The sequence below is a fragment of the Salvia miltiorrhiza genome, unplaced genomic scaffold (genome assembly GCF_028751815.1).
Source record: "Salvia miltiorrhiza cultivar Shanhuang (shh) unplaced genomic scaffold, IMPLAD_Smil_shh original_scaffold_455, whole genome shotgun sequence".
NCBI lineage: Eukaryota > Viridiplantae > Streptophyta > Magnoliopsida > Lamiales > Lamiaceae > Salvia > Salvia miltiorrhiza.
Genome location: NW_026651553.1, coordinates 762,266 through 784,982, shown reverse-complemented (window position 1 = coordinate 784,982; position 22,717 = coordinate 762,266). Strand labels below are relative to the sequence as shown.

At 38.2% G+C, this 22,717-nt stretch overlaps 3 protein-coding genes and 1 non-coding gene across 6 annotated transcripts; all 4 read right to left on the bottom strand.

The window, feature by feature from the left end:
• Positions 1–1,470: 1,470 nt before the first annotated feature.
• LOC131004781 (thioredoxin M3, chloroplastic) lies at positions 1,471–4,157 on the bottom strand. Its single transcript, XM_057931544.1, has 2 exons — positions 3,302–4,157; positions 1,471–1,976 (listed from the first exon to the last, which is right to left on the bottom strand). The coding sequence occupies exons 1-2, from the start codon at positions 3,480–3,482 to the stop codon at positions 1,657–1,659; spliced, it is 501 nt and encodes a 166-aa protein (XP_057787527.1). The 5' UTR covers positions 3,483–4,157; the 3' UTR covers positions 1,471–1,656.
• A 259-nt stretch (positions 4,158–4,416) lies between these two features.
• TRNAR-UCU (transfer RNA arginine (anticodon UCU)) lies at positions 4,417–4,489 on the bottom strand. Its single transcript has one exon. It is a non-coding gene; the product is annotated as a tRNA-Arg (tRNA).
• A 141-nt stretch (positions 4,490–4,630) lies between these two features.
• LOC131004754 (methylcrotonoyl-CoA carboxylase beta chain, mitochondrial) lies at positions 4,631–14,149 on the bottom strand. Of its 2 annotated transcripts, XR_009095099.1 has the most exons (11): positions 13,748–14,149; positions 13,513–13,632; positions 12,722–13,156; positions 12,496–12,586; positions 12,151–12,383; positions 11,882–12,046; positions 11,084–11,158; positions 10,786–10,917; positions 10,333–10,389; positions 9,973–10,267; positions 4,631–4,766 (listed from the first exon to the last, which is right to left on the bottom strand). XR_009095099.1 is itself a non-coding variant. In XM_057931506.1 (10 exons), exons 1-10 carry the CDS (start codon positions 13,955–13,957, stop codon positions 10,061–10,063), a joined length of 1,725 nt encoding a protein of 574 aa, XP_057787489.1. In that variant the 5' UTR covers positions 13,958–14,149; the 3' UTR covers positions 9,691–10,060. The 2 variants fall into 2 exon arrangements, 1 of the variants encoding a protein (XP_057787489.1); XM_057931506.1 differs by lacking the exon at positions 4,631–4,766 and having other exon boundaries at positions 9,691–10,267.
• A 915-nt stretch (positions 14,150–15,064) lies between these two features.
• LOC131004753 (ABSCISIC ACID-INSENSITIVE 5-like protein 7) lies at positions 15,065–19,119 on the bottom strand. 2 transcript variants are annotated; one of them, XM_057931505.1, is made up of 5 exons: positions 18,996–19,119; positions 16,610–17,736; positions 15,899–15,970; positions 15,780–15,809; positions 15,065–15,480 (listed from the first exon to the last, which is right to left on the bottom strand). In XM_057931505.1, exons 2-5 carry the CDS (start codon positions 17,702–17,704, stop codon positions 15,406–15,408), a joined length of 1,272 nt encoding a protein of 423 aa, XP_057787488.1. In that variant the 5' UTR covers positions 17,705–17,736; positions 18,996–19,119; the 3' UTR covers positions 15,065–15,405. The 2 variants fall into 2 exon arrangements, with proteins under 2 accessions (XP_057787488.1, XP_057787487.1); XM_057931504.1 differs by lacking the exon at positions 18,996–19,119 and adding an exon at positions 17,892–18,978.
• Between the last annotated feature and the right edge of the window lie 3,598 nt (positions 19,120–22,717).

Genomic DNA, 22,717 nt, shown 5'->3' with positions numbered 1-22,717 from the left:
GCAAGTAGGATTTCGTGTCCCTTTGTAACCTAGTCAGTCTGTCTATATAAAGGGCAGCCAGCCACTAGGGTTTTACAGACTGACCTTATCCGTCCACGCTTTCCACTTCCAAGTTGTTGCGATTTGGACGGGATCATAAAGATTCATCCTTTGACTGTGTCAGCTTGGCGAAAGATATTTTTTAGGGTTGATGGTTAGGTCATGTGACTTCGTCAACAAGGTGGGCGGTAACCCTTGGGCCGGATGTGATACCTCCAGCCTGGTTATCGATTTAAGTCGATCTACAGCTTTTCGGGCTAGACGGACCAGTCCGTTTGACTAGTTGGGCTTTTTAGGATTGTGCCAAACTGGCAAACTAGCTTGGTGGGTTTAGGCCGAATGCAGCCCGTCTGTTAGACAATTGGGACCTAAAGTGGATAGTCAACCTGGATCGGTCCAGGTTGATCCTGTGATGAGTATAATTTCACTTATTGGGCTAGACGACAAGTTTTCTTAAGTAATTGGGCCAACCTGTTAATGATCCAAGTTGGTCCGAGGTCTGTTGGGCTGGACTGACCGGGCTGTTTAGCTCATTGATCCAGCTTGGAAGGTTAATTGGGCTTGAGCCAAGTTGACGAATTTTGCCCACTACATCGGGCTAATCAGGTTAAAGGCGTACAAATAAAATTATCATTTGTATTTTATTATTCCTAATGATCTAATGTATAATGTATAAAATATACAAAATTTATTAGGCCGACCATTTTGTATAATCTTGAATAATTATCATCCGTAATTAATTTCACTTTTTTTAATGAGATTGCACACACACACACACACATATATATTCTAACTAATTAATTTCACTTTTTTTAATGAGGCTACATATATATATTTAAGCAAATACCACAGATCTAAACATAGCAGAAGTTGTAACTGGATGCATCAGTCACAATTCCGTCAGCCCACCGGGCCAGCCCATCGGGTTTTCGGGCTAGCCCTATCGGGTTCCGGGTTAGTCGGGTGCGGGCTAATCGGGTTGGAGGTTTTTTCGGGTTGCGATTTTTCAACCCTAACCCTCTAATTTTGTCGGGTTATTCGGGTCGGCCCACGGGTTTCGGGCTGCATTGACATCCCTACATTTAAGTCACATATATCCCTCTTTATTTGTTCCTTAACATAGGAGGAAATGTCCAAAGATCCCTTCTCCATTCTTGGGGAACATTCTTCTCTTTCGGGAAACATGTGAATAATATCTCTATAGATTACCCATTGGAGCATTGAGGTGGATTCATATGTAAAGATTATTTTGATGCAAATTGATGAATGACTTAATTAAATTCAAGATATTTATTTTTAGGAATTTGTTTCTTTATTTTTATTTTTATTGTTGTCAGTTGCCACCCACCAAAATAAGTGACATGACATCCATCTCAATCCTTACCAGATCCAATCCATATAAACTAAAATCATAAAACAAGAACAAGAACATAAATAAACGAATCTTCACATTCTTGATAGCAGAAACAGTTGGGTACACCAAAACCTGTACACACAAAAGTGGCAAAACTAGAGAGAGAGTTTTGCTTGAAAGATCACAGCCGGGCTAACGGTACTTTGCCTCAAATTAGGATATTCAAATTTGTATCTTTCCATCTTGATAGCCAAATCAGAGATCTATGAAGACAGAAGCCTTTCAATGGCAGCCACATAGAAATCTTTAGGCATGGTGCCGATAACAGTGTCGCGTTTTTCACCATTCTTGAACAGCAGGACCACTGGCACAGCCTTGATGTCGTAGTCTTCAGCAACTTGTGAGTCAATGGCCGCATCAAGAACAAAGCATTTTAGCCTCCCCGAGTACTCACTGGATATCTCATCAATTACTCGATGAACCATGCGACAGGGTCCACACCAACTGGCATAGAACTCCACCAGCACAGGTAACTCGCTGTCTATGATTAGTTTGTCCCATGATTTGCCAGTCACAGCTGCAGCTGCAAAGTGAGAAAAACAAGCGCTTAGAACTTAGAAGAACACCACATGCCGGAAATGAGAAACCATTATTGATCCTCTATTTTATAAAGAAAAAAAAAAGAAACTTAGAAGAAAGTTGATAGTATTCAGAAAAAGGGAGATCTGCACCAATCAGTTTAATTTCTGCATTATCATTCCAATTTCCAACTATACCACCAGTAACATAGATGCATTTATACCATGTTAACTTCATTTCAGTTTTTATCATTCACTTTGAAGTTGGCTACATGTCAGTATCAAACAGGGTAAAAAGAATTAGCAACAGTAAACTTACAAAGCAAACTAAGGCAATGAGAATGTGCTGCAACACTTGATCCGATTTGTACACCTCATATTTATATTTGAGATTTTTCAACTACACTAAGTCCTAATAAGCACTAATCCCACCAAATCAAATGCTTTAAGAAAAGAGAGTTCATAACAGCAATATCCAAAAGTGACAAGACATAAAGCAACACGAATCAGCTGACCATAATAGCCTCTAGGTTTCAACCTGAAGCAGCTAAAGTAGAAACCTGATACATGAATTAGGTTTGCAGATATCCTAAACTCATAATTATTAAGTAATAAAAGCAGATAATAAATTAGTCAGTTGCTTATAACCTCCAAAATGGCATGACCTGAGAGTTAGACCGTAATTTTTAATTCCAGTATCATTTACATTTTTACTGTTCTTCGACTTATCTGAAATTCTTAACATTCATGATTAAGCCAAACACAAAAGCAGAAAGCTTCATGTAGCAACACTACTGCCTGCATTAGTCTTCTAATTCATATAATACAAGTCCAAAACTATGGCAGCTGCCTAACAGAAACATCATAACGAAACGAATCAGACAAAACAAACCATGCCCACCAGTCAAGAAAATCAAATCTACTAACCACAGCAAAGGTTACCGACATTATACATGGACGAGTGTGTGTGTGACACCAAGGTTGTGATAATCAAGACTCCCTTTCATCAGTTATGCTTTACAAAAAGTGTAATGTTGATTCATTCCTTTGTAGTTATACGATATGACGGAAACAAGAACTCTAATTATTTATGCTGGAATTTACTATATAAATCAGATTCTACTTTCCAAGATCTAAGGGTAACCTAGAATCATAGAAACATTTAGATCAAGGCATCACATAAACGACACAACTAAGATACATTTAATTTACGCCATATTTCCCAAGATCACGAACAATAATCATCAGATCACTAACAAGTGCAAATACAAATCACGTTAATCGAACTAAATTCAATAAGAGAAAAATCTCCAATATTGAAAGAACTTACTTTTGCTATCCCCAAGGCTGGAGGCACGCACTGATTTTCGGGCCTCGAGTCTCCTCTGATCCCAAATCGAGAGCCCGAGGCGGTTGCTCTGCGGCAATTGACTCGCTGAGACAAATCGCTGCCGAGTTTGGGGGCGGGAGATCGAGAAGACGGCAGCAGTGGAGCAACAAGAGGCGGCCATTTTTCAATTGACAAGCAAAAACTCACTTCAAATATCGGCAAATCTTGATGGTTACTGCGTGCAAATCTGTACGTGCACGCATATGGTAATCGCGGTTTGTCGCCGCGTGCGAGTGAGGAGTTGCGGAAAATTGATCGCGAGGAAATTGATAATTTATTTAGCAGGATTTGGATTAGCCAGAAAAGTAATGGAACGGCAGTGGATCATTCAACAATCTTTCACGTGGGTTTTTGATTTTCGGGTGGAGATGGCGATTGAAAACCAACAACTTTTCTTCTTTAAATCAAGCTATGTTTTATTCTTGTTTTTTAATTGTAGGAGATCATTCAACAATCTTTCACTTCTTTTTTTGACGAAATTTCATGCACTTCTTTTAAATTGGGCAAAAATAAGAAAAAAATTTACAAAAAACTTTTGGCCTCTTAACATTAATTATTAGACCAATTCACACACGCAAGTTTTTTTTTTTTTTTAAACGAGCGATTATTTAAAAAAAAAAAAAAACTTTGTCAATACATCACAAAAATTAAAGTGATGTAACTAAATTACAAAAAATATTCAAAATCTGAAAAGAAAAATTAATGAACATTGATTTTGTAAGTTTTATATCACATTCATAGAACTATTGGACTATAAGTTTTTGGTATTTCACTTGGATAAGAGAGTAAAGAGACGACAGTGATGTTTAAAACACCAAATGTTAAAAAATTATTTTTCCTTAGATTTTTTTTTTTGAAAAAAAAAAAAAACCCTTTAAAACGCGTGTGTGTTTTGTCTTATAAAACCATTATTTTTTATGAGATAACTAAATCTTATTTTCATTTAAAAAATATTAAATAAATTGTTTTTTTCTTATTTAATTAATTTATGGGTGGCCACTGGCTGGATATAGATTTATTGAAAACAAAAATAAAAAATTCGACTTGAAAAAAAACACGCCCGGTGGGACTCGAACCCACAATCGCCTGATTAGAAGTCAGACGCCTTATCCATTAGGCCACGGGCGCCCAAAGTTCTTCATTACTTTTCTTTATTTACTTGACATTTTAAATTCTACCATGGAATGGAGGAGCTTCGCGGTACATTTTGAGGCCATCTGCAAACAGGGTTTGGTAGGGAGAAAGCGATGAGAAAAAAAAAACAAAAACAAAAAAAAGTGAATTTGAATTTTTTTTTTTTCAGATTATTTGTCAATCTGCATTTAGAGTTTTGAAGCAAATTTACATTTCATTCTTCCCCAACACAACGTGTCATATACTATCATCCCATCATAACCTCTAAAATTGTTAGCCAAAACATGGAGGCTCCACCACCATTAACTTTGAGAAAGTTGTTTGCCACCACCACAACTTTGCCACCACCAAAGAGGAAAGTGCAGCCCCATTAACTTTGAGAAAGTTGGGATGTGAGGTGGAATCAACTTTGAGAAAGTTGGGATGTGAGGTGGAATCAACAAATGGAGGCTATAAATATGTGCATCGCAGCAACTTGAAGCGTATCCCAAATTCACAAAAGAAGTCTTGTGAAAGAAGTGTTAGAGAGTGAGAAAATATAGTGAGAGAAAACTTCAGTGTCGAAGTTAAACACGAGTGATAAAAGTGAGTCGAGAGATAGCCTCTGTGTAGGCAAGATACAAAATACAGTGTGGTATTGTTGTACTCCTCCTTTGTGAGATTCTCTAATATATTGGGGTGGGTCCGTGGACGTAGGCAGTTTGGCCGAACCACGTTAAATATCGGTGTCATTATTTTTTTCCGTCTTAGATAATTTATATCATTGATATTGCTTTCGATTTGATAATGGGCGGAAGTATTTGTGTATATTTCCCAACAACTGGTATCAGAGTCACGTTTGTGGCGGTCTGATAATTTTCTTGTGCTTTTACTATTCATCGTGAATAGTGATTTCGTTGCGAACAGTGATTGTTCTTTTGTAATTATTAATATGCTCTGTGGTTGCAGTAATTACTGAACCTCCACATCAGAAAAGAATTACTTTGAGAAAATTATCTTGTTTATCAATTGGGAGCAGTTACGATGGGCGACGGAAAGATTACGATTGAGAAGTTCGATGGTACGGATTTCGGTTTCTGGAAGATGCAGATCGAGGATTACCTTTATGGAAAAGATCTACATCAGCCCCTCAAAGAAAAACCAGATAAGATGGATCCGGACGAGTGGGAGCTGCTGGACAGAAAGGCGATGAGTGCAATACGTTTATCGCTGTCCAGGAACGTTGCCTACCACACGACTGGAGCAAAGTCAACAAAGGAGATATTGGCGATTCTGGCGGAGATGTACCAGAAACCATCAACTGCAAACAAAGTACATTTGATGAGACGATTGTTCAATCTAAAAATGTCCGAGAGCACACCAGTGCAGAATCATTTGAACGAGTTCAATATGATCACCACACAGCTGAGCTCGGTGGAGATCGAGTTTGATGATGAAGTTTGTGCCCTAATATTGCTATCTTCTTTGCCAGAAAGTTGGGCCGGAACAGTGACAGCAGTTAGCGCTTCATCGGCAAAGGCAAAGTTGCGCTTTGACGAAGTAAGAGATCTGATGATCAGCGAGGAGATTCGCATGAAAGAATCTCCATCTACTTCAGGGTCAGGGACTGCACTGAACACGGAATATCGAGGAAGATCGAAAGGAAGGCAGAACAGGGGAAGGTCAAAGTCCAGAGGAAAGAGCCAATCCAGGACGGATAAGGGTTCAATCCAGTGCTGGAACTGTGAAGAGTTCGGGCACTTTAAGAATCAGTGTAAAGCGCCACCGAAGAAAAAGGATCACAAAAAGACAGCGAACGCAGCCACAACAGAAGATGTAGGCGAGGCATTGGTCCTGAGCGTGACCAGTCCGATGGAGTCGTGGGTGCTGGATTCTGGAGCGTCTTTCCATTCATGCAGTAATGAAGATATAATTGAAAATTATGTCTCTGGCGATTTTGGACAGGTGTATCTTGCTGATGATGAGCCCCTGAAAATCGTGGGAAAGGGAGATGTGCGAGTTGTGACATCCAACGGATCCGAGTTGAAGCTGAATCAAGTCAGACATATTCCTGGACTGAAAAGGAACTTACTTTCAATTGGGCAGCTTGATGCAGAGGGCTACACAGTGACATTTGGCTGCAGTAATTGGAAGATAATCAAGGGAGCTATGATTATAGCTCGTGGAAAGAAGGAGGGCACGTTGTATATGACAACTAACTCCAAAGATTGCATTGATCTTGCAGGAGGAGTGAACAATGCAGATTTGTGGCATTGTCGGCTTGGCCACATGAGCGAAAAGGGGATGAAGATAATGTGTTCGAAGGGTAGGCTGCCTGGCCTGGAAACTATTGAAGTTGGCCTGTGCGAGGATTGCCTGTTCGGAAAGCAGAAAAGGGTAAGCTTCTCGAGAGGCGGCAGAACCTTGAAGACGCAGAAGCTGGAGCTGGTCCATAGTGATCTATGGGGACCGGCGCCTGTAAAATCCCTTGGTGGCTCGGAATACTACATAACCTTCATTGATGATTCCACTCGAAAGGTATGAGTTTATTTTCTTAAAAATAAATCCGATGCATTTGATACTTTCAGGAAGTGGAAAGCCCTTGTAGAAACTGAAACAGGGCTGAAAGTAAAGTGTCTACGATCCGACAATGGAGGAGAATATGAACTTAAGGAGTTCAAAGACTACTGTGCTGAGAATGGGATTCGCATGGAGAAAACCGTGAGAGGAACTCCCCAGCAGAATGGTGTAGCAGAACGGATGAACAAAACACTAAATGAGCGAGCAAGATGCATGAGGCTGAAAAGTGGGTTGCCTAAGATGTTTTGGGCAGATGCAGTTAACACAGCTGCATACCTAATCAATAGAGGTCCATCAGTTCCATTGGAGTTTCGGATACCTGAGGAAGAATGGACAGGAAAAGAGGTAAACCTATCTTTTCTACGCATCTTTGGATGTGTTGCTTATGCTCATATTGATCATGTTAATAGAAGCAAGTTAGATGCTAAATCTCTTAAGTGTACGTTCATTGGTTATGGTGGAGACGAGTTCGGTTATAGGCTCTGGGATGAGCAGAACCGAAAGGTTATTCGAAGTAAAGATGTGGTTTTCAATGAACAGGTGTTGTACAAGGAAAGAGTGAAAGCATCTAGCCCTGGCAATTCTGATTCCCAAGTAGTCGAGTTAGACATCTCAAACTCGAGTGGGAGCAAGGAGAGCCAGAATTTTGAAGAGGTTCCAGATGAGGAGCCAAGAACCCCACCACCAAGCAATCCGCTGCCAAGACCGGTTAGAGAGCGACGTGCACCTGATAGGTACTCGCCCTCTAACTTTTATTTACTACTTACTGATGGTGGTGAGCCTGAATGCTATGCAGAGGCAGATACTGGTAGTAATAAGCGGATGTGGAGAGTTGCTATGGATGATGAGATTGCATCTCTTATCCTAAACGGCACTTGGGAACTTGTAGAGCTCCCGAAGGGGAAGAAGGCATTGCATTGCAAGTGGATCTATCGAATCAAGATTGAAGCTGATGGTAGCAAACGCTACAAGGCAAGGCTGGTTGTCAAAGGGTTTGAGCAACGATACGGTATTGATTATACCGATGTGTTTACTCCTGTTGTGAAACTGACCACTATTCGTTTAGTGTTGAGCATGGTAGTTGCAGAAAACTTGTTGTTACATCAGATGGATGTAAAGACAGCGTTCCTTCATGGTGATTTGGAGGAAAACTTGTACATGACACAGCCCGAGGGATTCGTGGTGAAAGGAAAAGAAAATCTTGTGTGCAAGTTGAAAAAGAGCTTGTATGGCCTGAAGCAAGCTCCGAAGCAGTGGTATAAGAAGTTTGACAGTTTTATGTTGGAGATTGGCTACGCGAGATGCCACGCTGATCATTGTTGCTACTACAAGAGGTTCGACAAAAGTTATCTTATCCTTTTGCTATACGTTGACGATATGTTGATCGCAGGAGCTGATGCAAAGGAAATGGATAAGTTGAAAAAGGAATTGTCTGAACGATTCTCCATGAAAGATCTTGGAGAGGCCAATCAGATTCTTGGCATGAGGATCAAAAGAGACAAGGCGGCAGGAAAGTTGTATCTTTCACAAGCCAACTACATTGAGAAGGTATTGAAAAGATTTAACATGCAGAATTCGAAGCCGGTGAACATCCCGTTGGGTTGTCACTTCAAGCTGTCGAAGAAGGAGTCGCCATGTACAAAGGAGGAACGTGCCGAGATGATAAAAGTTCCTTATGCATCGGCAATAGGCAGCATTATGTACGCCATGGTGTGTACAAGGCCAGATATTGCACATGCAGTGGGAGTAGTAAGCCGATTCATGGGTGATCCGGGCAAGCAACATTGGGAAGCAGTCAAGTGGATTTTTCGTTACTTAAGAGGTACCACGGACAAGGCTTTATGTTTTGATGGCAAGAGTGCCAAGTTGGTTGGCTATGTTGATGCAGATTTGGCATCAAATGACCTGGAAGGTCGGAAGAGTACAACTGGGTATGTATTTACTTTTGGTGGTACTGCTATTTCTTGGTCTTCTAAGTTGCAGAAGATTGTCACGTTGTCTACTACGGAAGCTGAGTATGTAGCCGTGACGGAAGCAAGCAAGGAGATGGTATGGTTGCAGAATTTCTTGGGAGAACTTGGGAAGAAGCATGAGAATAGTACACTCTTTAGTGACAGTCAAAGTGCTATTTTCTTGGCTAAGAATCCAGCGTTTCACTCAAGGACAAAGCACATTGAGTTGAAGTATCACTACATCCGTCACCTGCTGGAGATGAAGATCTTACAACTTGAGAAGATCCAGGGAAGCAAGAACTCAGCCGATATGTTAACCAAGACAGTTGGCAAAGAGAAACTGGAGTTGTGCTCAACTTCAGTTGGTCTTCTACAGTGAAGACAGTAAGGCTGCTGCGATGATCAAGGTGTGAAGACAGATTAAAATCAGTCTTCAGGTGGGAGATTGTTAGCCAAAACATGGAGGCTCCACCACCATTAACTTTGAGAAAGTTGTTTGCCACCACCACAACTTTGCCACCACCAAAGAGGAAAGTGCAGCCCCATTAACTTTGAGAAAGTTGGGATGTGAGGTGGAATCAACAAATGGAGGCTATAAATATGTGCATCGCAGCAACTTGAAGCGTATCCCAAATTCACAAAAGAAGTCTTGTGAAAGAAGTGTTAGAGAGTGAGAAAATATAGTGAGAGAAAACTTCAGTGTGAAAGTTAAACACGAGTGATAAAAGTGAGTCGAGAGATAGCCTCTGTGTAGGCAAGATACAAAATACAGTGTGGTATTGTTGTACTCCTCCTTTGTGAGATTCTCTAATATATTGGGGTGGGTCCGTGGACGTAGGCAGTTTGGCCGAACCACGTTAAATATCGGTGTCATTATTTTTTTCCGTCTTAGATAATTTATATCTTTGATATTGCTTTCGATTTGATAATGGGCGGAAGTATTTGTGTATATTTCCCAACAAAAATCAACCCCAACTATTTGGTACCCTCTGCGGGAGTGAGCGCATGCTAATTGTGGCCAGTTGTCGGAGATGATGAAGACCCATGATCAGCATTACATTCTGAAGACACCATACTTAGTGCTCTCAGACTTGCGGTTTGTGGTGGCAGCAGCAAGGCAGAGGCCTAACACTTTTCTTGTATCAGCTGGATCGATGATCCCATCATCCCAAAGCCTTGCTGTCGAATAATATGCACTGCCCTCTCGATCATATGCCTCCACCACTCCTGCCTTGAACTTCTCCTCCTCTTCCTTGCTCCACTGCAGAATACTTTTGCGTTAGTTGGTCACCCATAAGGTTCAGTCAATGGCTAAACTAGCCTTACCGGGGTTCCACTCTTTTTCCGGCTGGCCCCTTCTATCTGAGCCAGCACGCCGGCAGCCTGCAGAAATTCAGGAGTGAATGATCAGGTATATTCCCAGATAAAGGTTAAAGGCGTACAGCACCTTGAGCAATGGCTGTCTTCACAACCAGAAAATAACATAAAGATGTTTATGTTAAAAATTAGAATGATATCTTTCACAAAGGCCTGATAGGTATGACAGACATTGAGAAACCATTTCAGAATTTTTTTCAGAGATGTGACTACGATTTGAGCAAGTATGTTGAAAGGCTAAACACCAAAGAAAAACTTCATATACACTGTAATTCAAGGATTCGAAAATTGCAGATGCTACGGAGTTATGCCAACTTTAAAGCTCGACGCAAATTGCTATTGGTGAATAGGAAATTATGAAATCAGGGCTCTATTGCAAATAGCTACGAAATTAGTGACTACCTGAGGTCCACCCATTACAGATATTCTAGCATTTGGCCAAAAGAACATGAAATCAGGGTTGTATGCTCGCCCACACATTGCATAGTTTCCAGCTCCAAAGCTTCCACCAACAACCACTGTAATCTTTGGAACCTAAAGTCGTTGAAAATGAGAGAGGAAGCAATACTTCTGTTAAGTTTCTATTATCACCCCATACAAACAATTAAAAGGATAGATACAGATAAAAGACCAGTGGGATGGGGTGATTTATTTTTTAGGAGAGTGGTAAAATGCATGACGTGTATAAGAAAATCTCAACCTTTGCACAAGAGACTGCCATCACCATTTTAGCTCCAGATTTTGCTATGCCATTAGCCTCAGATTTAGAGCCAACCTGAAATATATCCAGTTACTAAGAGTTTCTGTAACAAGTTATCATATTCATGATTTCAGCAAAACATATCACTCCAATGATGACACAATTTCTCAATTGGTCATAGAAAGTCAATCCTCGAACAGATTTGGATAAGAGATGCCCAAGTAAAATTATGCAACTCATTTTCTCCCTTTATTAGAACTGGCATCTGCATATTGTGATTGTTTCTATTTCATCAAGTAAATGTATATATTTCATCTTTAATTGCTCAAAATAGTAAATGAGTGCAGCAATTTCTCAGTGCATAAAGATCAGATAAACTGATTATACCATTCATGACTACCAGATTGGTGCTCAGGCATAGCTGCATGATAAACAGAAATGGAACTTCATAAGAATGACTGGAGTTTCAACCCAACAAACATTGAAGGGTTTGTCATATTAGTGAAAGCTTTAAGGTGACAACAGGTAATCTGGGGCAGAGTAGGTTAAGAACTTGTTGTGCACTCATTTTCCAGGGAGCATCAAGCTCAGAGTGAGTTTTACTTGGTCAATACAACTCAACATATACCCAACTGGTCCTCAAAACAGTAAATTATCATCAGTATGATGTTAAATAAGGAAGCAGCTAGTAGTAACATACAGATGGAACATATAAGCATCGGATAAATAAAAAAGAATCAATAGAAAAACTATGTATCATAAAATCTATATAATCACAGGGGTCAATAAGATGATTACCATAAATCCAGTGATATTCTGAAGAAAGATCAACGGGATGTTTCGTTGAGTACATAATTCAATAAAATGAGCTCCTTTCACAGCAGATTCATTGAACAGAATACCATTATTCCCAATAATACCAACAGGTTGCCCAAATATTCTTGCAAAGCCTGTCACAAGTGTCTGTTCATAAGGGGGAGGGGGTGAACAACCCGATTAGAAGATACTATTTGAGGCCAGAATAGAAAAACAATCAACAAAGTCTGAAGGGAATCAAAAGGCCTTACAGTTCCATACAGTTTCTTGAATTCATCAAATTCACTACCATCAACAATACGTGAAATAACTGATCGGATATCAAATGACTGCTTAAGGTCGGTTGGTGCAATGGCACGGAGTTCAGCCTCATCATAGAGAGGCTCCTTGAAATCAGATACTCCCTGGTGCTGTGTACCCATATTTCCAGCCATATGCAGATTTTTTACTATATTTCTGCCAATAGCCAGTGCATGCTGTTCATCTACAAGATATATCCATAACTTGCACATTATGATTCAATCAAGGAGTCTAGGAGAAATATGCTTGTAACTTAATCAATATGAAACAATGGAAAAATGAGTAGAAAGATATACCTTGAGCAAAATAGTCTGAAACACCCGATGTCCTGCAATGCAATGATGCACCCCCCAAATCTTCAGCAGAAACTTCCTCTCCAGTAGCAGCCTACTAAAACTTCAAATAAGTCTCTTTAACGACAGAAGACCCCGATGCATAGCATATTCAAACAGGTGATATACTCTCTCAACACCATTAAAAGGGTCAAATCAAAGCATGCGATTGCCAGAAGTTTCAACTAACCTTTACAAGTGGAGGTCCAGCCAGAAATATTGTTCCATTCCCTTTCACCATTACACTTTCATCAGCCATAGCAGGTATGTAAGCCCCACCAGCTGTGCAAGAGCCGAGTACTAATGCAATCTGAGGGATGCCTTCCGCCGACATGAGAGATTGATTATAGAAGATACGACCAAAATTTTCTTTGTCTGGAAAGATCTCAGCCTGCTTTGGAAGGAAAGCACCTCCACTATCCACAAGATACATACAGGGTAACCTGCACTGAGCAGCAATCTCTTGTGCCCTAAGATGTTTCTTGACAGTGATGGGAAAGTATGTCCCACCTTTTACAGTGGAGTCATTGGCAACAAACATACAAAGCCTCCCATGCACGGGACCAAAACCAGTAATTATTCCACCGGATGGTAATGGATCATCATATAATTCATGGCCGGCAAGCTAAATTTAGGAAAACACGAAATCAGGTGCAATACAATCCATATCAAAGCAAATATCAAGTTTAAGTACCAACTAGTCATGATTGATTTCACAAACTAAGCATGCCAATCTATCATTGTGACACTGACTAGCAAGTAAAATGCTAAACAGACTCAGCTGTCTTCAAATGGAAAACAAATGCAGAGAAATACCCAATGACATCCATATTATTTGCATTAGTATATTAAACATTTCCCCAATTTCCTAAAGAGCTCCGAAGATTCAAACAGCTAACATGAATCTCACACTTTCTCGGAACAAGTGAATGAATACATATAATACAGCAATCAAAATCAAAGAATCATAAGAAAACAAACCTGAGAAAGCTCAAGGAACGAAGAACCAGGATCAATCAAACGATCAATTCTCTCTCTAGGAAGAAGCTTATTCCTACTTCTGTTCCGCTTCACAGCCTCCGGTCCTCCGCCATTCATCACCTATTTCAAAAAAATACCACTATTTTCAAGCGCGGAAATTCATGCAGCGCATCACACAGATACACACACATGAGAGAGAGAGAGAGAGAGAGAGAGAGAGAGAGAGAGGCGATGCCTGCTGAATATGCGAGTGTAGTTGAGAAATTAGGCCTTCCATGGCTTCAGAGTTGCGGGCATAGGACGCGGAGGTACGGTCCAGTGTATCGGGCAGAACACTGGAACACAAGTCTCGGGTCGGGCAGGCGGGTAAATTCTGACGCCGCCGCTGTGGAATTGATCGGCTTGAAGCCGGTAACTGAATTCTTCTACCCAAGTTTCGTAGCATTTCTGAATTCTCACTCTCTCTCTCTCTACGACTACGTGTTGTTTAGCTTCGCAATCGCAGCGGTGTCGTTTTGGTTAGCCAGTTTAAAAAGGTACGGCAAAATTAGACGTGCCTAATCCTAATCAGAAAGTCCGAGCTGTAATTCATATCCATGTCTGCGTTTGCTTATCCAGCTTTTACATTATCTTCAATTCATTATACTAAGGCGGACAAATGTGAGTATATCATTCATTTCTTTTTTCTTTTTTTTGAGGAAACGAGAGAGTTATCATTCATTTCTTTTAAATCTTGTAGATTTGTTTATCATTCACCTTCTTCTACATTGTCTCTTTCTTTCATTTCTTTTTTTGGAGAAGCCCTTATACATTGCTGAATTTGATGTTTATTTTCTATTTGTCAAAATAAAAAAAAATGAATGTGAGGAATGTTGAAATTGATCTGAATCGCTGTAAAAAATTAATAAATTAAAATTTTCAGTTCCAACTAATTTGAATTATAGGAATATTTCTTTACGTTTTCTTATTTGACAAAAATTAAATATTTTAATTCCTAATTATCACTAAATACTTTAAAGAACATCTTTGTGTATTACTATTAACAAAAGGTTATATAGTTAATTAAACATTATTTATAATTCTGCTATGATCGAACGCATTTCCACTCATACCTTAATATTACAATACTTATAATTTTATCGGTCTCTTTTAAGTGATATGATGAATAGATAAATAATCTACACTGACTTGTCATTTATTTGATGAATTGATTAATATTGAACTTATTTAACCATTTTATCCTTTAAATACTTATTTTATTAATTTATCACTTATCATATCTCACTTAAAGTGAATGCCCTAAAAATGCTGCTAAAAAAAAGTAGTGAGAATAAATAACTGACAATTTGTTACCATGTTAAAATAATCAAATATATGTAGGAAGGTGCCCTAGCTCCTTCCCAACCGACCCTAACAAAATCGGCAATTTTTTATGACTTCAAATATCCCTCATCCTATATTCAGATGCATGGAAGTGACTATACAAAGCATAAGACAGATAAATTACAGCTCAATCATAAACATAAACATAAACATAATTACAGCTCAATCATAAACATAAACATAAACATATTATTACAGAACATTACATAATTATCATTTTGTTCATGTCAAATACTATATTCTGCTCAACCAAGATCCAAAAGGCTGCCAATACTACACCTAAACTCTAACAAAAGTAGCAGTATAAACTGCAGTTGAGATGCACAACAAGATGAAGAGAGCAGAGAAGCAAGAAATAGTCATACGCAATAAATAGGAGTAGCACCACAATATACATCATGGACTCTTTTGCTTCTGTACATGAGAGTGTATCACTCGTTGAATGAGACCTGAGAAGGATCGTCATAAGCTGTCCATACTCTATGTACATATAAGAGTTACTGCTCTACTCTACCAAGGTCCGGTAAGTGTCCTCCTCAAGCATTTCTTTTTGCCGCCCCAGGGCTTATTCATCGTCTCCAAGATCTGATGAGAGAAGAAATAAGCAGGTCAGCTACGAGAGAGAAGCGCACCAATGGAAAAGAATGTGGCATGATTTGAGAAGGTCAGGCAGTTTATCAGATTAGTTTTTTTGCTTCGTCCTTCTCGTTCGGCCTCCCATTCTTTCATCTTCTGTATTTTTTCTTTCTCATATGATGAGTAATAGATCTTATATTTAAAACCAGAACTTAGATAAATTCAAGAAGAGCATGCAATTGTTTGCATTATTTAAACATGATCAGTCACTTAGGTTACTGTGCAGAAGAATTGAAGAAAACTAATACCTGATTTTTCTGCATCTCCATAAATTCTTCCTGCATTAGCATTGAGAAAGATCTTTTGTCAACATCATCAAAGTTCAGTTTCATATGTACATTATTATTGACCAAGTAAATATATTTACCTGACTTCTCCGCAACTCACAGTTTAATTCTCTAAGATTTGCTACTTCTGCTTCGAGTTCCAGAGTATAGGCCTGCATTTTTCAGATAACATTATGATATGTATTACTTAGTGCCTAGTGGGATGACCGGGGAATGGAAAGGAAAATGAGTTGACTAGAAGTTCTCTCGTCGAATTGAAAGATATTTCACAGAGATAAATAGAAATAGTCCAGAAACACAGCAACTGATATCACGTAGTCACTTGAACATTATGCACTTGAGAATAATACATGAGCATACTTCTCGAGCATTATTACTATTAGTTGTCATATTAGGGCAGCATGCCCGCAATCATGTAACGGCACAATGAAGAACTAAATCAGGCAGTACTAGAATTTTCTAGGAACTTAAATAAATAATCCATCTTACCAATTTCCATCCACAGCACATAAACAAGAAAAGAGTGTTCTGGCTTCATTAAAATAACACGGGGAAGTTGATTTTAAGATTAGACTTTGGCCTACATGCAAGTCCAGAAACAATTTTCAGAGACGACATTACTTTATCTCAACCGTCAGTCATTTAAATATCCTTTTACCAGAACACGAGTCAACAAATAATTGCAGAACACACACGAAGCAACCAAGTAGTAAGACTTCGCCACAATTAATAGGAAGAGAATATACAGGTCATAAGAAAGATAGCAGTGCAGATGACTACAAGATTCATACCTGCTTTCTAGCTCGGGACCTGGCAGCAGACTCTCTGTTTTTTATCATTCTCCTCCGCCTCCTTTCCACCACTTTCTCCAAAGTGGCAGCGGATCTCCTACCCCCCCTATTTTCCCCAAAGTTATAGGGTGAAGGTGATGCAGATGATGGTGTGCCTGCATTATTCTTAACATCTCCATATAAATTATTCCCAGGAGAACCCGTTCCAACTATTGCCCCATTGCTTAATCCACCCAAGACGACTGATCCACCGGGAGGAACTCGTGTGTTACTCAAAGCATTCTTCATCTCCACCACCGCACCCTTTGTTCCTGAGCTAGGCAGCTGAGCATTGGTTCTAAGCTGTGTGGGGGAGGAAAAGGCCAAGGTTGTTTGCTTCGGAAATAGAGGCTGTAATTGTGGCTGGGTTTGCTGCTGCAAAGATGTTACAACGCTCATATTAATTCCTAAACTAGGTGGATTAAGAACAATATTGGTCTGCTCTGCCAGTTGGTTGCCAAGCAAACCATGACTCTGGGGTGGTTGTTGAAACCCTATACTTTGAGTAGAATTGTTGCCATTTGATGGAGGTAAACCACCATAGAAACCAGTACCGTTTACCTTTCCAGGAGGATGGGTATCTTCTCTAACCACTCCAGCTAGAGCCAAAAACTCTTCCAGTGTCATCTCACCCAAAGTAGGCTGCCTAGGCCCCATATTCAAACCCCCACTACTACTTGCAGGTTTTGGAGCAACAGATTCTTTTAGGACATCCTTCCACACTTCATCAACAGTTTTCTGGCTAAGCGTCCTCGGTAATGTCAAAGAACCCTGCCGCTGCAGATTACCTCCTGGCATACTTCCATCTCCTCCACCTGTGCAAGACGCCACCACGGCCTGGCTCTCTTCAGCTGTCCAAATGCTCTTTAGGAGGTCCTCCATATTCATAGATCCGAACTCCTTTCCAGATCCACCCAAGGTATTCTGAAACTCTTCAAATGTTAGGGAATACACAGAAGATTGCCGAACCAATCGATAATTACCAGCTGCTTTCCCACCACTACCATCTTGTTGCACAGTGTCACCGAAGTTCTTGAAGTTCATGTAGGACCCCATCGTTCCAAGTATGCAAGCAGTGGAGCCAGCAGCTGTGATCAAATTCATCATCATTAGTATTTCAACAATGATAACTAAGAATATGGTAATAAAAATTCATCTTCTTCTCTTTGTGTTAATTAAGGAAGACCAGCTGTATAATGAATCAATAAATATCGCTCAAACCTCATACAAACGACGAGCTTACACATTATTTGGCTGGAAGACTCAGAAACACTACAGAACTGAGGAGGAAACAGGAGGGCGAACAAAGGAAATCGGGTGAAGTATTAAAAACCAAGGCAAATCGCACTCACTGCTTATTAAAATACCATAAATAGATATGATGGATTGGTAACTTAGCTTTAAAGTATTGACAAAACTATAGTGACCCAGCTTTTACCTGAATACTTGCATCATAATTATGGAGCAAAACCCCTTTTTCAATCCAAAAACCACGCATAATTATATGCACAAAGATCTCCTCATTAAAGCATATCTATTGATTTTCTTATCTTTAATTTCAGATCTAAAAGCACAAAGCAAAAACTTCAATCCAAACTAAGATTATAACACAAATTAAAGAACTTCACATTCTCAAGCAGTAACATACTCAATTATGATTTCCCTCAGGAAGAACTCCCCAGAAATCCAAAACAGCATCTGCATAATTTATCTTCTCCACAATCATAGGCATTATTTATGCTTCTAATTCGCTTTTTTCTTTTCCAGAACTCATTTTGCAGCTCGAAATTCGAAACGTATATAATCAGGAAATTAGTCGCTCCGATATTGGAACTCCGAGATGAGCTACCTTCACCTATCCCATTCATTACTAAATAATCGAATGAAGAAAAAAAAAATGAGAACTAACAATATACCCCCAAATCACTTATCCTCAAAAGTGAAGACTACACAAAAATTGCATCATAACATTATCAAAAGGAAAACTAAAACATTTCCATAGTTTCTCGAGATCACTCATAGGAAAAGCAGAGCAGGAGAAAATTGGTTGAACATAAAATGTACGGACTCTTAAACCTTAAAGGCAAGCGCGAATCACTTGTCCTTGAGTACGAAATTATTATACCAAAACTGTACAAAATGCACAAATTTTTATCAAAAATTAAAACATTTCCATAAATCTCGAGATCAATTAATGATACGGATTGTATACCTACTTCCTAAACAAACTAGCTGGGAAAAACAAAATCAGAAAAAAAGAAAAGGAAGAATTATAATCTCTAGGGGGAGAGAGGGAAAAAAAGAAAAAAAGAAAAAAAAAAAAAAGAATCGAATGCAGAGGATTTACCCTTATAGACAGAGGTAGATAGAGAGAGAGAGAAATGGTGATCGTGTCGTTTCCTTCTTCTCCGCTGCTTCGATGATTGGTAGAGTCGACAAGTGTCTAGCGCCCGATCGCCACGACTCTCCCCCTTAATTTAAATCCTTTTCCATCATTTCATTATTCCATTTTCCGCAAATATTTAATCCCGCGGGCCTCTGTGATCGCGCGACTTGGACCAATCAGGTTGCCGCTATGGAGGTGCCCGATGTGACGTGCTGCCCAGTGACCTCACGCCACGTGGCGGAATCTGTAACGTCTGCGCGCCCGACAAGTTGAGCGGTGGCGGGCTTCTATTGGTGGATTCTCGGTGTGCGGTCAGCGGAGAGTACGGAGGTGGTGACTGAGCTACGCGCGTGTGTGTCAGTCGTCAGGCCCACTAACTATGGGCAGTGCTCGCACAACAAGGTGGGTTTGTTAAATTTAAGCGAATTATTTTCTTGAAGAGCGTGAAGTGCGCCTACGTGCGCACTGTAGAAATTGTGTGGTAGATCTAAATTTTCATTGGTCGACTCATGGGCTTGAGGGCTTCCTACTCTAGTCTTACCCTAGGTCCAATAATGTTGAGTGTGATCTATGCTCCCTCCGTCCACGATAATAAGTGTGGTTTTTTTGTCATTTTCGCATGTCTACAATAAGTGTGGTTTTTTTATTTTAGGATATATATCTTTATACTTTTACCTCATTCACACACAATATTTATAAAAAGCTCACCTCACATATCATTTATTAATTAACTAACAATTCAACTTTGGTGGTATGTTTTCTCTACTTTATACGCATCTCTCACTATTTTCTTAAAACTCGTGCCCTTCCATCCACACCGCACTTATTGTGGACGGATGGAGTAATTAGTTATAAATTGGTTAATAAAATAATTGTTTTATTTATTTTTTTAAATAAAAAAGAATCTAATTATTTTATTGTATTGTCCATTGTATTTTTTTTTTCAAACAAAATAAAAATAAATGGCTACAATATGGATGATATAGTAAAATACTCCCTCTGTCCCGCCTAAGTTGAGTCGTTCCTTTTCCAATAAAACTATTAATGAAATAATATATTAATTAATTAATTAAATTATATTAAATAAATAATAGTAATAATCATTAAGATAATTGTAATGTCATTTAAGTAACTAAAAGTACATTTCAAACTGCCTTTCAAGTTCATATCAAAAAATTAAGATGGATAAAATTTTGCAAGGCGGAGTATCTTTCAGATTAAAAAAAATGAATCTTTAGGATTCAAGCATAGCAATTAGCATGTATAAATAAATTATGTGTTCACTTCATCAAAACGTCGATTCAACTCTAAAGTTTGCATATCAATTACAATGTAAAATAGCTCAAATGAATAATGATGGAGATAAAATCATATTTTTTCTATCTTTCTATAATATACTCCCTCCGTCCCCCAAAATTATGCATGGTTGACCATGGCACGAGTTTTAATAAAAAGTTGTTTGGAGTATTGATAGTGGAGAAAGTGTTCAACATTGAGGGTATTGTTAAGTAAATTGTGGGTAAATAGTGTAAGTTAAAAGGGTAACAGTGTCAGAATTATGTGTGGAATAGTGTCATAATTTTGGGGGACGTACCAAAAAGAAATGTATGCATAATTTTCGAGGACAGAAGGAGTATTTATGAAGTTATGAAAATATCCCTACTAATTTTTAAAATCCCCCGCCCGAGGAGGGAGGGGAGGGGGGAGTTCCAATGACCCCATGCCCACCCCCTAACTCCGCCCCTGAAGTCTCAATCACACATAAGTTAATAGGATAATCGTTTAAAAGTATATATGTGAATGTCTTATTACATAGTGTTAATAAAAAAATTTCGTATGATTAAATAAGATTTTAAAATTTTTATTCGTAAATGAAATTTTGCTTGAATGTAAATAATATTTTTCATAAGATCTAATAAAACTTTTCTTTAAAATAAATACACTTTTTATTAAAAACATATAAGACTTTTTATTTGAAAATGAGACTTTATGGACATTGAGGGAGGCGATAGCAACGATATTGGAGGGAAATATAATAAATGTTTGTTAGAAAGTGTTTGATTGATGGTAAAATACTCATCTTTTCCTCTCTTTTTTTCAAATATAATGTAATTGACTAATGGTAAAATATTCGGTATGCACATCAAATTAAATATTGTGACAAAAAATTTAGTTCAATGTGTATTATATGAAAATTGAATTTAAAATCAAGAAGTTAGAGAACTTATAAGTTTTTTAAAAAATTACTCCATTTTATATCTTATCTCTCTTATTATTTTCCCATTTTATGTTTTATCTTTTGATTTTAATTGATTTTATTTTTCATCATTTATTTGATATTTATATTCCAAACCAATGTGTATTATATATTACCACACTAATAATATTTAATGTTAAAGTGAAAACAAATATTTCTAAGTTTTATTAAAATTACATACATAACATTTTCTATTATACATCTTGGTGAGGATATAAATGAGTCCACTCAAGAAATACAAAAGTGTAAGAGAGGTGGTGATGTGATTAAGAACCTAGTATGATAAAGCAGGTCGAGAAACAACTATATATGAATGAGGTACAGGCTCTGCACTCCTTTCTAGTGATCAACTCTCCGACAGTTTGAGATAAATTATATCCTTTTATGAGACGTACCAGTAATTTTATAACTGTTAAATCGTTGACTTTTATGACTGATAACTATCAAATCGATCAAATGTGTGGCGAACACATAATCTCGCCACTCACCGGTCATATGTACTCTTAACTGATAGTTGTCAAATCGTTGACTTTTATGACTGATAGTTGTCAAATCGGTCAAATGCGTAAGTCTTTCACAAAAAACCAAGCAAACCCATCAACATCAAAGGGTAAAATAGGTACTTCACATAATTAAGGCATAAAATACTTAAGTTTATAAAGTATGACATTTTTCATATACAGCATAAGGAATAGGGCATTTTTGCCTATTAACACGACTTAAATTATAGTTTCTCAAATTATGTACCAGGATTATATATCATTTTTAGAATATTTATCTATGATATGGTTGGAACACGTGTCATCATTATGACCTTGTAGTCGTCCCACTAAACTATGAAAAAACAAATATTCGGATACGTCCATTTAAACTTTTGTTTTATTTCAAATGATTAGTTCCTATAATTTTATTTATAAATACTGTTTGATGCTTTAATTTAAGAACGTAGGGATCCCGTTGGTTTCCATATAAATAATACTCCATTCGAAGATTATAAATCTAAATCTTAATCGAGCAATTGACCATTAAGTCTCCTTTATAATAAGTGATTAATTAGTTCTATCTAAGATGGATCTCAAATCAAGTCACGAATTGAAAGATAAATTTAAAAATATTTAGTGGAAAGATGTTTTCATCTTTATGACGAGGTTTGATAAGTTATATTGGTTATAGTATAATTTATTAGATGAGCTTCCAATTTACATCGGAAAAAAGCCAAATATATTGGCTCCTTTATAACCAAGAACTAGTACACTCGCCCGTGCGATACACGGCGAATATAGCTTTGCATCAAAATTAAGCGATGTAGTGTGTGTATCGATTAAGTGATTAGGGGTTAATGTCTAAAACCGAAGGTCTAGGGTTCGAACCCCCTGTGACGCGACCTTTAAATTTCTTTATTTAATGAAATTAATTTATAAAAAAA

What these genes read in the sequence shown, in the direction of transcription:
- LOC131004781 (XM_057931544.1), bottom strand. Translation starts at nt 3,482, where the DNA reads ATGGCCGCCTCTTGTTGCTCCACTGCTGCCGTCTTCTCGATCTCCCGC. An exon ending in CAGCCTTGGGGATAGCAAAA is followed by an intron (nt 1,977 to 3,301) that starts GTAAGTTCTTTC and finishes CTCACTTTGCAG; the next exon opens with CTGCAGCTGTGACTGGCAAA.
- LOC131004754 (XM_057931506.1), bottom strand. Translation starts at nt 13,957, where the DNA reads ATGCTACGAAACTTGGGTAGAAGAATTCAGTTACCGGCTTCAAGCCGA. An exon ending in TCAAGAAACTGTATGGAACT is followed by an intron (nt 12,047 to 12,150) that starts GTAAGGCCTTTT and finishes CCTTATGAACAG; the next exon opens with ACACTTGTGACAGGCTTTGC. An exon ending in GGAAAAAGAGTGGAACCCCG is followed by an intron (nt 10,268 to 10,332) that starts GTAAGGCTAGTT and finishes AGTATTCTGCAG; the next exon opens with TGGAGCAAGGAAGAGGAGGA.
- LOC131004753 (XM_057931504.1), bottom strand. An exon ending in GTGAGTTGCGGAGAAGTCAG is followed by an intron (nt 15,810 to 15,898) that starts GTAAATATATTT and finishes ATGCTAATGCAG; the next exon opens with GAAGAATTTATGGAGATGCA. An exon ending in TGGAGATGCAGAAAAATCAG is followed by an intron (nt 15,481 to 15,779) that starts GTATTAGTTTTC and finishes TTCTCTCATCAG; the next exon opens with ATCTTGGAGACGATGAATAA.